Genomic DNA, 14701 nt, shown 5'->3' on the forward strand with positions numbered 1-14701 from the left:
GTGGAGGTGTATATCTCCCCCTTTGAAAACATAAGGACACAGAAAATGTGTCAAGGCCAACTGGAAACAGTGTTTCCTAGGGCTAAATAGCAGTGCATTCTTACCTTTTATGGGATTGCCATATTAAGTTGGCAACATAACATCACCTTATATATATATATATATATATATATGTGCATGTGTGTATGTATGAATGTATGTATCTTTGTGTCTGTGTTTGTCCTCCCCCCCCCATTGCTTGACAACCAATGCTGATGTATTTACATCCATGTAACTTAGTGGTTCAACAAAAGATATTGATAGAATAAGTAACAGGCTTAAAAAAAAATAAGTACTGGAGTCGATTCATTTGACAAAATTCTTCCAGGTAGTGCCCCAGCTTGGCCGCAGTCTAATGATTGAAACAAGATAAACAATAAAAGAGATTCTGTGCCAAGCCATTTACAATAGTCTATTTATTTATTTTTTTCATGTTATATGCTTTTTCCTTTCAATTTTTTTGAATGAACTGGTCTTTGTTTTTTGTTGTTATACTAAGTGAGATGAGTATGGTGGTAGTGGTGATGAAGATGATGCTGGCAACAATGAAAATGATGATGTACAATATTAGTGATAGTGATGATGATGATGATGACGACGACGACGATGATGATGATGATGGTGGTGGTGGTGGTGGTGGTGGTGGTGGTGGTGGTGGTGATGATGATGACGACAAGGAATCTGAGAGTAGTAAAGGCTGATAATGTAGTAAAAGATGATAATGGTTGATAACGATGATTGCTCTAAAATGTCAAATGTTTTGTTTATTTGTCTTTTCCAGATTTGGTCTGAAGACAGCAAAGATTCTTTCATCATGAGAACCAAGTAAATATTTAACTTCATTGCTAACTAATTGTAGTTCAGGTGTTAGTCAGTCCTGGACATATCTGCCATGATACAGTTTCACAACCATTAGGTCCCCTTCTCTATTATCTTCTTCTTTAACCATTTCTGCTCCTCTTCAACATAATTTTGTAACACCACCTCTGAATTCTAATTATGGTTGCCACGTATTTTCCCCTTGTTACCCCTTATAAAATCTCTTAAGTTTATCCCTATATAGTTTTTTCGGCTCAACAGAATTCTGTTCTCCCTCAATTGACTAACCCTTATCTTATAACATCAACAATAAAACTAATGAACAGAAAATCCCCTGGGTAAGCCTTGATTCTTAGTTATTTGTATAGGAATTTCATGTTTTACAGAGCAGCCCTTGTCAACCTGTTCAAATGAATGCTAAGATTGGTTAGCAATTGCACATACAACATTGTAGCTGACAATGAAGAGATGCATGAAACTACACTCCCATACTGTGCTTGAATGTAGAGCATAAATTATACACAGACTGCTTGAATGTATTCTTCCAGGATCACTGTGAAACTCAATGTAGTGACTGAAGAACAGGCAGGAGTAAAGAAAGCAGTTTGGGGCTGTACCAAACTACTTCTCATACACAAATCTATTCTTAAAGAAAAAAACATCACTGCTGAACTCTGTCCACTTTATGGCTAAAAGTTGTTTGTATCTGTCCTTCATTCATGGATAATAGAGTTACTATGCTTTGTCAAGCTTCCTACTACTATTGTTAATGCCATTAATAGACTGACAACAATGTGGTTCACAGCACTATTGATAAGAATTGCCATTACCCTATTGTCACTAGCAAAATTAGGCTATCAACTGGAATATCTCAGAGTAACAATTTATCTGTAATACTTTTTGTTCTAGCTGTGAATCCCTTGTCAGCTCTGTTATGAAAATACAAAGGTTACATGATAGAAGCTGCAGATGAATTCAAGATTAATTTCACCCATATCTTTCTTGTTGATGAACTTAAACTTGCTTAAGTAATATTCATGACACCAAGAGATAATTAGAAGTGGTCACAATATATTCTTGGGAGAACATAGGAATGGAGTTTAGTCAGGATAAGTGTTCATATTTGGTAGTCAAACGAGGAATATGGACATCAATGGCCTGTATATCTCCCCTGTCACTAGTGATGAATGTTGATGCTGTGAGTAAAACTAGACTGACAAAGGAATACTTCAGCAAATTTGGGACTGTGGAGGTCTGAGCAGTCTGCATTCAATGGAACCACACCCCACAATGCTTTTACAGCACCTGCACTCACATTAACATTTGGTATACTAGACCAGACACATAAAGAAAACTGCAGCTTGGACATCAAGACTAGCATGATACAATGACTGACTGGTAACTTCTACATCAACAGTCATACTGACAGGATCTATGTTAAATGGAGGGATGGAAGCAGAGGATTAAGAACCGTTCAGACAGCTTTTAAGTGCTGCATTGTATCACTGAGAAAAGACTTACTGAACAGTAGGTGTTTGGCATGTTTGGAGGTCTTTAATTATCTTTATCTTTTATCTTTTATCTGTTTCAGTCACCAAACTGTAGCCATGCTGGTGCACCACCTTGAGGGGTTTTAGTTGAATGAATTGATCCCAGGACTTATTTTTTAAGCTTGGTACTTATTCTATCGGTCTCATTTACTGAATCATTAAGTTATGAGGATGTAAACACACCAATACCAGTTGTCAAATGGTGTTGAAGTGGGGATAAACACAGACACACACACAACGATATATATATATATATATATAATATATATATATATATATAATATATATATATATATATATATATATATATATATATATATATATATATATATGTGGAGGTGCAATGGCCCAGTGGTTAGGGCAGCGGACTCGTGGTCATAGGATCACGGTTTTGATTCCTAGACTAGGCATTGTGAGTGTTTATTGAGCGAAAACACCTAAAGCTCCACGAGGCTCCAGCAGGGGGTGGTGGCAATCCCTGCTGTACTCTTTCGCCGCAACTTTCTCTCACTCTTTCTTCTGTTGGCCTGCTCGCTTAGCCAGTGGGGTGGCGTCATTTAAAGGTTAAAACAATGCGAAACGCGTTGTGACCAGCGATGTGTAGCAACATCTGATAGCCTGGTCAGTCATGGTGATCACGGTGATTATATATATATATATATATATATATATATATATATGTATGTATATGTATATAAGGAACTATTATAGTTCTTAAATTTGACAGAAATTGGAAGGGTCATTTGCTGGTGTAAAGGTAACACACTTAGTCGCGTTAACAAAGGAATGTGGGTTTGACTCCCACGTGGGTAGGAAAGCCTTCTTTTTTTCAGTTGAGGGCTTATATGCCCTTTAATTAGACTATTTTCCTTATTCATTGCATGGTGATCACCATAACCTTTAAGCTTATATAAAAATATCATATACATATATATACACATACAATAAGCTTTTAATTTCCATTAACCAAATACAGCTACAAGGTATTGGTCGGCCTGAGGCTAGCTGAAGACAGTTGCTCAAAGTGTCACACAGTGGGACTGAGCCTGGAACCTTGTGGTTGGGAAGCAAGCTTCTTACCACACAGCCACTCTTCTAAGCTATCCTTATTTTCAGTTTTATGACCACCATTCCCAGGCAGACTGAAAAATTAGGTGGATGTGAAGTCTTCAAGTCATTTCCAGATTATTAAACAAATTACATGGCTCATTTTACTCTTTCAGCGTTTAAATGGTCATGTGTTGTAATTCTTTTACTTTTATTCTTTTACTTGTTTCAGTCATTGAACAGGGTATCAGCTCAAAGACAGGGTACCATCTCAAAGACAGGATACCAGCTCAAAGAATTTCAATTCAGTGAATTGACCCTTGTACTCTTTTCATTTTCTTAAGCCTGGTACTTATTCTATTGGTCTCTTTTGCTGAACTGCTAATTTACAAGGAAAATAAACACACCGACACTGGTTGTCTAGCAGTGGTGGAGGACAAACATAGACACACACCATAAGGCTTTGGTCTGCCTGAGGCTATAGTAGAAGACACCAAGGTGCCACTCAGTGGGACTAAACCTGGATAAATGTGATTGGGAATCAAGCTTCTTACTCCTGCACCTATATGCACAATATGCACTATGCATCAAAAGCTATTCTTGCAATGATAAGAAACCACCTACTGATGCACATTTTATTAATACACAATGGCATAGAAATGAACTGTACAAGAGGAACAGCCTAACTGCTTGTAATTAAAAAGGGTGGCTTTTCTTAGTTTTGTTTTGAAGATATTTGCATAAAGTCTCATACATTTTAAAATTTTAGCAATGGTAACCCCACTCCCGAAAAAAGATAACCTTTTTATAGCATCATTTTCTTCAGATTCATTTCAGTTAACCATTCCATTGTTCTTCATGTCATTCTCCATTGCTTCTTATTTCAGGCAACATTCCTGTTATTTGAGTGATGGTTCCTGGAGTCCAGTCCGACCAGCTGTATTCTTCACCACAAAAGTGGATGGGACACTTGACGTCTGGGATTATCTTTATAAACAAAATGAGCCATCTTTAACTATTCAGGTCATCAGTTCTTTATGTTCATTTTGCTTTAAAAGTAATGTATTCTGTTTATGTAGGTGTAGATTGGACAAAATAGCTAAGCAATTCATTTTGCAACTATGGTGTCCTGGGTTCAATTCTTGTGTGTAGCATCTTGGGCAAAGGTCATTTCCTAAAGCTTCCAATTGACCTTTACTTTGTGCATGAAATTCAGTTGACAGCATCTGTATAGGAGTCTGTAGCTCAAAAGATTCAACTTCATCACACTGTGCCATACTGATCCTGAGAATTATGTCTGAGGTATACTTGTCTCTGAAATGCTCAGCTATTTCCTCATTCATTCAGTTGGTCAAACAATTGAACCCTCTCACTGAATGATGGAGACACACATTCTGTTTATAATATGTATGTTAAGTTTAGCTGGAGAAGGAAGGGCAGAGCTCATGACATTTTGCAGCCTGTCTAGATTGGTGAAATTAATATGGTGGATGTCTAGTCTACCATATCGGTAGCTGAGAATCTGTAGATATTAATCTGCAGATAAAGAAATTTAAATTTGAGAAGAAAAAAAAAAAAAAAAGCAGAAGAGGAACCTGGCTGTCTGGTCTCAGTGCCTGCAACAAAGTAAATTCTTCTAAATACTCTCAAGGACCAGAGAAAATGTTAAATTAGATGATGTGTTAGGATTTCCAGAAGTAACTTTTCATATAGTTGTTGCTTTTTAGCCCCAGATCAATCTTGAAAGATTAGACCTATGGTCAAAGGCATTCTAGCTATGACCATCCTGTCTTTATTTTTTCTTTCTTTCTTTTTTTTGTTTTTACATATTAAGGATTATATTGTCTAATGTATCCTTCTTTATTTAATACTGCTTCTACCACACCCCTTGACCTGTCATTTCTTGTAGGTCAAGAGACAAAGTGGCGGCTTCAATGTTGGCTTGCCTGTCACATAGCAATTTGAATGTAGGCAATGAGAAGTGGAATACTGATAAAGTAGGCTGACTCAAACAATAAGAGAGAAATTAGTGCACTTAAGTTGATCCACTTCTGGCACTTCTTGATATAAATGCTGTTTGATTGAGATAGTGTCACTCCTGACTTGAAATATCTTCTTAATAACCTAGCTCAAATGAAAATTTTTTGTTTTCATCATCCTAATCATTTAGAACTTGTTTTCCATGCTGGCATAGGTTAGACAGTTTGACCGGAAGTGGTAAACAGAAGAGCTGTACCTAGCCTGGATCTGGCTGGTTCAGATGTAAAAAACTGGTAGAATATTTGAGCCAGATATGGCCAGTTTAAACGTAAAATACTGGTATGACATTTGGGTTAGATTTGGCCAGTTTAAATGTTAAAACTTGTAGAATGTTTGGGCCGGATACAGCCTGTTTAAATGTAAAAACTAGTGGAATATTTAGGCCGGATATGGCCAGTTCAAATGTAAAAACTGGTAGAATATTTTCGGTTAGATATGGCGAGTTTAATTATAAAACTGGTAGAATATCTGGGCTATATATGGCCATTTTAAAGGTAAAAACTGGTAGAATATTTGCATTGAATTTGGCCCAGGAGAAAGGGAGAAAAGGATAAAAGAAAGAAATTATACTTAGACCAAGACATAGCCTGAAATATTGCTTGTAACAGAGTGTATTTTGCTAAAGATTTCCCCAGCTTGTCCTAAAAAATCTTCATCTTTCTCTACTTTCATCTTGAAGGGCAAACACCTGAAATATTTGATATTTTCCATACCCCATGGCAAATAAACTTACTGGTATTCTGCAGACATTCTTCGAGAATGGAATATGGTTACTATGTTTACTGCCTCATCACTTTAAGCCAACTAATAGATGATGAGACAATGAGGATGCTTCAGAGTGGTTGTATGAATTGCTAGAAATAGCAACTAAATCTCTTCCACAAATTACACTCTTTCAACTAAGTTTACACTGGATAATGTGGCATTAGATACATGATGTCTGAAGATAAGATGGGATAGTCATACTTGGAATGCATTTGATCATAGATCTACTGAATCAAGGCTGATCCAGACCTGAAAAACAACAAATACAATAACAATAATCACTAAAACTTCCCTAGATACTCATTTGAAAAGATCTGAGAAGGCTTGTATTCTTAAACATGATTGAAACCAGTAAAATTCATACAGGTTGTCCTCATTAAACCCTAGTTCAGTGCTGATCAAGCAGGTCAAAGATCAAAGGCATCCCAGCTATGACCATTTCATAATACATTTGTACTGTGACATAGTTTGTGGAGGCGCAATAGCCCAGTGGTTAGGGCAGCGAACTCGCGGTTGGAGGATCACAGTTTCGATTCCCAGACCAGGCGTTGTATGTGTTTATTGAGCAAAAACACCTAAAAGCTCCACAAGGCTCCAGCAGGGAGTGGTGGCTACCCCTGTTGTACTCTTTCACCACAACTTTCTCTCATTCTCTCTTCCTGTTTCTTGAATAACGCTGCGATGGACTGGCATCCCGTCCGGCTGGGGGGAACACATACGCCACAGAAACTGAGAAACCTGGCCCATGAGCCTGGCTAAGCTTGAAAAGGGTGATGAGATGAGACATAGTTTACCTTCTACTACATTAATTACTGTGAAGGCATGTGGCTTAGTAAGGGTGTGATTGTAAGGTCATGAGTTCAATTCCTTGTGACATGTTGTGTCCTTAGGCAAGACACTTTATTTCATGTTCCTCCAGTCCACTCAGCTGGCAAAAATGAGTAGAACTTGTATTTCAAAGGGCCAGGCTTGTTGCATTCGGTGTCACTCTGAATCTCCCTCAGAACTACTTTTAGGATACATGTATCTGTGGAGTGCTCAGCCACTTGCACATTAATTTCACAAGTCGGTTGTTCCATTGATTGTATCAGCTGAAGCCCTTGTTGTAAACAACGGAGTGCCAGGTCATTGCCAGTGCCACTGGACTGGCTCCTGTGCAGGTGGCACGTAAAAACACACCATTTGAGCGTGGCTGTTGCCAGTACCACCTGACTGGCCCTCGTGCCGGTGGCACGTAAAAGCACCCACTACACTCTTAGAGTGGTTGGCGTTATGAAGGGCATCAAGCTGTAGAAACTCTGCCAGATCAGATTGGAGCCTGGTGCAGCCATCTGGTTTGCCAGTCCTCAGTCAAATCGTCCAACCCATGCTATCTATTATAGCCTTTATTTAAAATGGTAGGCTTTGATTTGAGGGAGATTTAACTGCTAGTTCTAGCATAGAAGCTCCCTTCTTTGCTCATATTTTTTCATGTCTGTTTCTTCTGTTTGATTTTAGGTGTGTGATGAACCGATACATTGCCTTAAGGTTCAAGAACACGGACATCTGGTGGCTTGTGGTTCCAGTTATGGTACAACTACACTATTGGAACTATCAAACAGATTTTACACAATGCAGAAGAATGAGAAGAACATCATTACTGAAGTAAGTATTTATTAAAATATACCATATTTATTCATGTACTAGTTGGACCTGTGAAAACTTCATGGAAAACAGAAAATGTAAATGTCTGTAAATAGGGACTTTATGTAATAACTATCGAATAATTGTGTATAAGCAGGACCCTGGGAAATCGACCGAAACAAAAAATGTAAGTATCTTTAAATAGTGAGCATGCCACCTTCCTTTCACTCACCACTCAATCTGTCTCTGACTTTCTCTCTCACTCCCTCTTTGTCTCTCCTCTCTCTCACTTTGCCACTCACTTCAACTATAACTCTTCTGCTTAACACCTTGTATTTCTTCTCCTTTCAACCTTTTACCTCTTCCTTTGAAGTATTTGTGACACACACTACAGGTATGCATGTAAAAAAATAGAAGTTAGCATATTAATATTTAGGATAATATGCACTCATGTATAGTGTGCACTTACAAATAGGACCAAAGAAATCTTGGTAAAAACATACCTCTTGTGTGTGTGTGTTGCCCAAGTTGTCTTGCAACCAGTTATCGTTGTCATCGTTGTCATCATCAATGTTTTAACTCTTTAGCATTTAAACCAGACACTCTCCCTTCCTCTCCATGAGTCAAACAAAATTCTTTGAGGCAGATTTTCTATGAGCAGATACTCTCCCTTCTGACAACCATTACTTGTTTTGTAGCAAGGTAATATTTCTTCTTTGGCCAGAAAAGGTTTTTCATAGATAATAAACAAGTAATACTGCCTTTTCAAGTAGTGACTTTACAATCAGTATACAATATCTAGACAAGAAGATACAGACACACACACACACACACATGCAACACAAATATATATATATGCATGCACACATAAATACACACACATACACGTCAGACTCACTCAACCCCTTTCACACATACACAATCACACACACCATTCTCATGCACATGCTTGTGCACCTTAGTTCATTGGGATCACCATTATTATCTCCCTTCCATTCAGTCTCTTTTTATTATCTCCTTTTCATTTAACCTCTTTTTCTCCAGTCATCATCGCCATTTTGTACCACTGAACTCTACACAGTTTCTCTCTTTCCATTTTTTTTTCTCTTATTCTTTTCTGTCAAAGAGTGTAGGCTTGAAATGTAAATGACTTTTCAATTTTTTCTGAGCATTAAACTAATACATCCACTTGTTGTTCCTACACCTGTCTTTGTCTTTTGTTTTTCTGTAAATTTGAACTATATATATATGATTCAGTCTGCTATAATGAATCCATAAACACATATAAAACATCCAAGGGTATATTTTTTTTCCCCTGAAAATATTATGCTCAGGTCATATAAATTTGATATTTACTTAATATTTACTGAGTATTAATTGAAACAGGTGTGAGAAATGATGATTAATTTGCTGTTAATAATAAACAATTATTAACTTCCCAATTTCCATTTCTTTTTTCTTATATATATACACTTTACACTTACACTTTTACTTGTTTCAGTCATTTGACTGCGGCCATGCTGGAGCACCGCCTTTAGTCGAGCGACTCGACCCCGGGACTTATTCTTTGTAAGCTCAGTACTTATCCTATCGGTCTCTTTTTGCCGAACCGCTAAGTGACGGGGACGTAAACACATCAGCATTGGTTGTCAAGCAATGCTAGGGGGACAAACACAGACACACACACACACACACACACATACATATACATATATATATACGACAGGCTTCTTTCAGTTTCCGTCTACCAAATCCACTCACAAGGCATTGGTCGGCCCGAGGCTATAGCAGAAGACACTTGCCCAAGATGCCACACAGTGGGACTGAACCCGGAGCCATGTGGTTGGTTAGCAAGCTACTTACCACACAGCCACTCCCGCGCCTATATATATATATATATTATATATATATATATATTATATATATATATATATATATATAATATATATATATATATATATACACACATATACATACATATATATATATATATATATATATATATAATATATATATATATACTAGCAGTATTGCCCGGCTCAACAGGGATTTCAGGGGAGAGTTTCAGGGAGTCACTGGCGATGTATCGTGATGAGCAAAAATCCGGCCTACTAAAATTTGGTCAAAGTGATTCAAACTGCAGACTCAACGCAAAATGGTCACATTTAATTCAAAGCGTTAAAAATGTTATGAAAACAATTGGTATGTGTTCACAAAGTCCAAACGATTAATACGAAAAAACCCTCCAGGCTACATCCTGAAAATTCATTTCTTTGCCAAATTTCTACAATGTTTACGGCGATTCGTTTTTATATCTTGATTTTTTATTTTTCATGCAATTTATGCATGCTTGCACGCATGGTGAACACAGTTCACATCAAACAGCTGACTGAGTAAAGTTCATAATTCAATGCATGGGATAAGGCCTAAGCAAACACATTATTGATCTTTGCACTTGTGAGATGAATTTCGGAACAGAAATAACGCAGTTCAATTTTCATTCGCCTAAACTTTAAGTGACCCATTTTTGGTGGTTCTACGATTTGTTGGCTAGGAAGAGATGTGCCAGGAAATTAAACACACAGACACACACACAGATACACACACAGGCACACAAGTTGAGTTTTATATATACAGATGTAGCATCATCATCCTCATCATCATTCAACGTCTATTTTCCATGCTGGCATTTGTCGGACGGTTTGACAGAACTGGTAAGCTGGGGAGCTACACCAGATTCCAATCTGATTTGGCATTGTTTCTATGGCTGGATGCCCTTCCTAATGCTAACCACTCCAAGAGTGTACTAGGTACTTTTTACATGCCACCGGCATGGGTGCTAGTTATGTGACACTAGCATCAGCCATGACAACGATCTCACTTGGTTTGACATATGTAAGTATATATATATGTGTATGTGTGTGTATGTCTGGCTGTGTGATAAGGAGTTTTCTTTCCAACCACATGGCTCTGGGTTCAGTCCCACTGTGTCGCACCTCGGGTAAGTGTCTTTTACTTGTTGAGTAGATTTGGTCAATGGAAACTAAAAAATGTCTGTTATATATATGTGCATGCATCTATGTTTGTTCCCCACCAATGCTTGACAACTGGTGTTTGTGAGTTTACATCCCTGTAACTTAGCAGTTTTGCAAAAGAGACCATTATGGGGAAACCTGACATTGTTTGAGGCAGATCCAGCTGGTTTCCTTGAATGTTTCCTAACCCATGAGTGTTGGCTTCATCACTTTGAGCCAGAGACAAAAAAAAAATACAATCCATGTAGTGAAAACACACCTTGTCAACTACTCCAAAGAAGGCCAACATTTTTTCGTTTGCAGGTACAGTGATGGCCTCAGGTTTTTAAGATGCAAAAAGCATTGTGTTTATTGACTATCTTCAAAAGGGCTACACCATCAAGGGAGAGTACTATGCCAACTTGTTAAAGCAGTTATGAAAAGTTATTAAGACCAGACAACCAGGAAAACTGATGAAGGGGTTCTTCTTTCATCAGGACAATGCTTCAGCACAGAATGGCTGCTGTGTGTAACTGTGGCTTTGAACCGGTTGATCGGCCTCTCAAATGAAGCAAGGTGGTGCCCTAGCATGGCTGCAGTTCAATAACTGATATAAGTTAAAGATAAACAATAAAAGAAACACACACGTTTATGTTTGTATGTATGTATGTTTTATTTCTTTGAGTTATATTTAAGTTCAAGCCAGTCACCAACAAAATGATAAGACTTTTTGAGTTAAGAGAGTTCCCAGTGTATGTAAATATGTGGTTGGGTTGGTGTGTTTGTTGAGCTGTTGATGCACTCACCCAAATATGTGCATCTATTCATCTCAAGAATCTCAAGATGGAGAGTCTTTTGAATGCCTTACAAATCTTCACTTGCCTCCAATAGATTGGATTTAGAGAATCTGCATCAGTTTCTTTTGCTCTTTCTTTAGAAAACCTGGTATTTCAAGGTAGATTTGTTGCTACATAATCTAATGCACCTATGATGATAGGTACATATGAGAATTTATAGTCAGGGAACAAGAGCTGTAAGTTCCACGCTAATTCACCATAAATGTTCTTTTTTCCCCCTGGAGTTTTGATTGTATGTATGTATACTTATACATGCATGTATATATATGTGTGTTTGTGTGTCTGTGTGCATGTGTATATATTATTGTATGTATGTATGTCATGATTCATTTCTATTTCAATTTCTCGTCAATTCAGAAAGAGCTAGTTTCTAACCTAGATCCAAGGCTCCTTCATTAGAATTTTAAGATCAACAGGGTATTTTTGCATATATGTGCGCAGTATTTGGAGTCAGTGCATATGCAGATTTATATGTTTTGTTTTATATATGTATTCTCATGGGTATAGTTGCATGTCTATACATGCTCATATATATACTTAAATGATAAACTTCTAATTCTTACAGTTCCAGTGATGGCTTTCTTCTTTCTCGTTTTGAGAAGCCTAATTTCTCAAGATTGATACTTAGGCAGTGTGTTACGTATACCAGTGCCCCAATAATTACAATGAACTTGTAATGTGATGTAATGTAAATTACAATGGTCCTGTAATTTGGGTAGTGTAACTGTAGATTTCCTAATAGTTCAGCGTAGGTATTTTCTTTCATACGTACACACATACACACGTATATATGTACGTAATCACAATAGAGTGGAAGCAACAAGCAAAGTTGGATCTTTTCTATTCTGAAGCCAGTTTTTTCAAATTTTTCCTACTGAACCAAACAATTTTAAACTTCGTATACTGGTAGAATGTGTCAAAAGTAAACTTAATTGTAAACCAGAATGAAAACGGAATTGTAACTTCTAAGTTTAACGTTGTTTAATAATTAGAATTTTAACCAATGATATTCCGTCATTCGGCTTTATTTTATTTACTCCGTCTCGACCACCAATTTCGTGACGTATTAAACAATGTAAACAAGCTATAGTCAGCCACCTTCTAATAACAAAAGTTTGTCTTTGAAGTTACCGTCTAGGGGAAGCATTGATGTACATGTGTGTGTGTGTGTGTTTGATGGGGTGTGGGAGACAGTATGTTGTGTAAGTGAAGTGCTTCTGTTAGTGTGTGTGAAGAGACAGAGAGAGTAATGTGTGAAAGAGAGAGATAACTGAAATTTTTTACTCGGTGTATGTGTATATGCCTGAATGTATGTGTGTATGTATCTGTGTATGTGTATGTATGTATGTATGTATGGCCGATTCAATGTAATTTTTACACATACTTACACACACACACACACATACATACACACACACATGCAGACATACATATACACATACACCGAGTAAAAAATTATATATATATATATATATATATATATATATATATATATATATATATATATATATTAATTTATAAAAATATGGTAAAGTAGAAAAATTACTTAACCACACACCGAGCTTTTTAGAAATAGCAGCCAAAAATTTCTCAACTGCAAGAAAAAGTCTCCCAGACAATGCATACTCAGAAATAATTCACATACGTATAAGAGAAAAACAACGAAAAATCACATGGATTCTCCGATATATGTTATAAAAATATGGATTCTCCGATATAATTTATAAAAATATGGTAAAGTAAAAAAAATTACTTTACCACACACAAAGCTTTTTAGAAATAGCAGACGTCACAAAACTGCTTTCAACGTCACACTAACAGATCGCAGTAACGTTTTAGATATGAAAACAAGCAATCTCATTGGTTAAAATTCGCAGTTTTAATCTACGATTAAAGTCATAAAATAGATTTTTCTCAAATAAACTAGTTTCAACTGGCGAATAAACTAGTTCCACTCTATGAGTACACAAAGTTTCAAATTATTTAGTTAACTAGAAAGATCTGGGGTCCTGGCCACAAATTTGAAAAGATCCGCAAAGTTTTTAGTCTGATACCGGTTTTGAGCTGTGTCCATTGACAAGACACTGAACTCTCAACTGACCGTTTCCAAATGATGAAACAGCAGAAGTACCAAGTAGCCGATTAATATTCCATTCACTTTGCTTAATCCTCTTGAAATTGTGCTTTTGAGAATGTTGTGATTAATCTGCTTGATATTTTCTAGAAAAATGAGAAAAAATATCTCACAATAAGACGAAGGCTTTATGTTTTTAGAGAACTTCCTAACTACACCTTGTGGAATTTGTGTCACTTTCGCACAATATTTCCTATCAATAATCGTTCGGTTTATAAATAATGACGAACAATTACTAAAAACAAGAAAAAGGACTATATAATGGATCAAGGGAAATAACTGAGAGAAAGTTTGCAATTGTTTCCTCTTGATTTGTTCTTTTGTAGTTGAGCTGCGGTCTTGTCTGACATTATTTAATTACTATGACTTATATGAAAAATATTTGTCTCTCTTTCTCTCACTCTCTCTCTGTTTGTCTTTCTCTCTCATTGTCTCTCTGTCTGTTTGTCTCTCTCTCTTATTGCACACACACACATATACACACACATTTCATTTAGGATATATATATATATAGGTATGTGTGTGTGTGTGTGTGTGTGTATATATATATATATATATATATATATATATTTATTTATTTGTCCTGTACTCTATTTTTTCGTTGTTTAAGAAAGATGTCCAGTTCCTTAGTTTTGTGTTTATGTTTTCGTTTCTCATTGTGTTCGACGTTTTTTTTTGGTGTCCTGTACCCATATGTGCATGTATATATACATGTAGAGGTAGGTACGTACATATATGTATGTATATATGCATATGTTTTATTTATTTATTTATTATTATATATATATATATATATGTATATGTATATATATA

At 36.5% G+C, this 14701-nt stretch overlaps 1 protein-coding gene across 2 annotated transcripts in view; it reads left to right on the top strand.

Annotated features, from left to right (window-relative positions):
- The window catches only part of LOC115212019 (dynein intermediate chain 3, ciliary-like), a 75101-nt gene that overhangs the window by 39767 nt on the left and 20633 nt on the right, over nucleotides 1–14701 (top strand). For both annotated transcript variants that reach the window (XM_029780814.2, XM_036503412.1), the window contains 3 exons: nucleotides 821–864; nucleotides 4343–4478; nucleotides 7758–7904. In XM_029780814.2, the coding sequence (XP_029636674.1) occupies nucleotides 821–864; nucleotides 4343–4478; nucleotides 7758–7904 (327 nt within the window). The remainder of the gene's footprint in view (nucleotides 1–820; nucleotides 865–4342; nucleotides 4479–7757; nucleotides 7905–14701) is intronic.

This window comes from Octopus sinensis, linkage group LG5 (assembly GCF_006345805.1).
Source record: "Octopus sinensis linkage group LG5, ASM634580v1, whole genome shotgun sequence".
Classification (NCBI taxonomy): domain Eukaryota; kingdom Metazoa; phylum Mollusca; class Cephalopoda; order Octopoda; family Octopodidae; genus Octopus; species Octopus sinensis.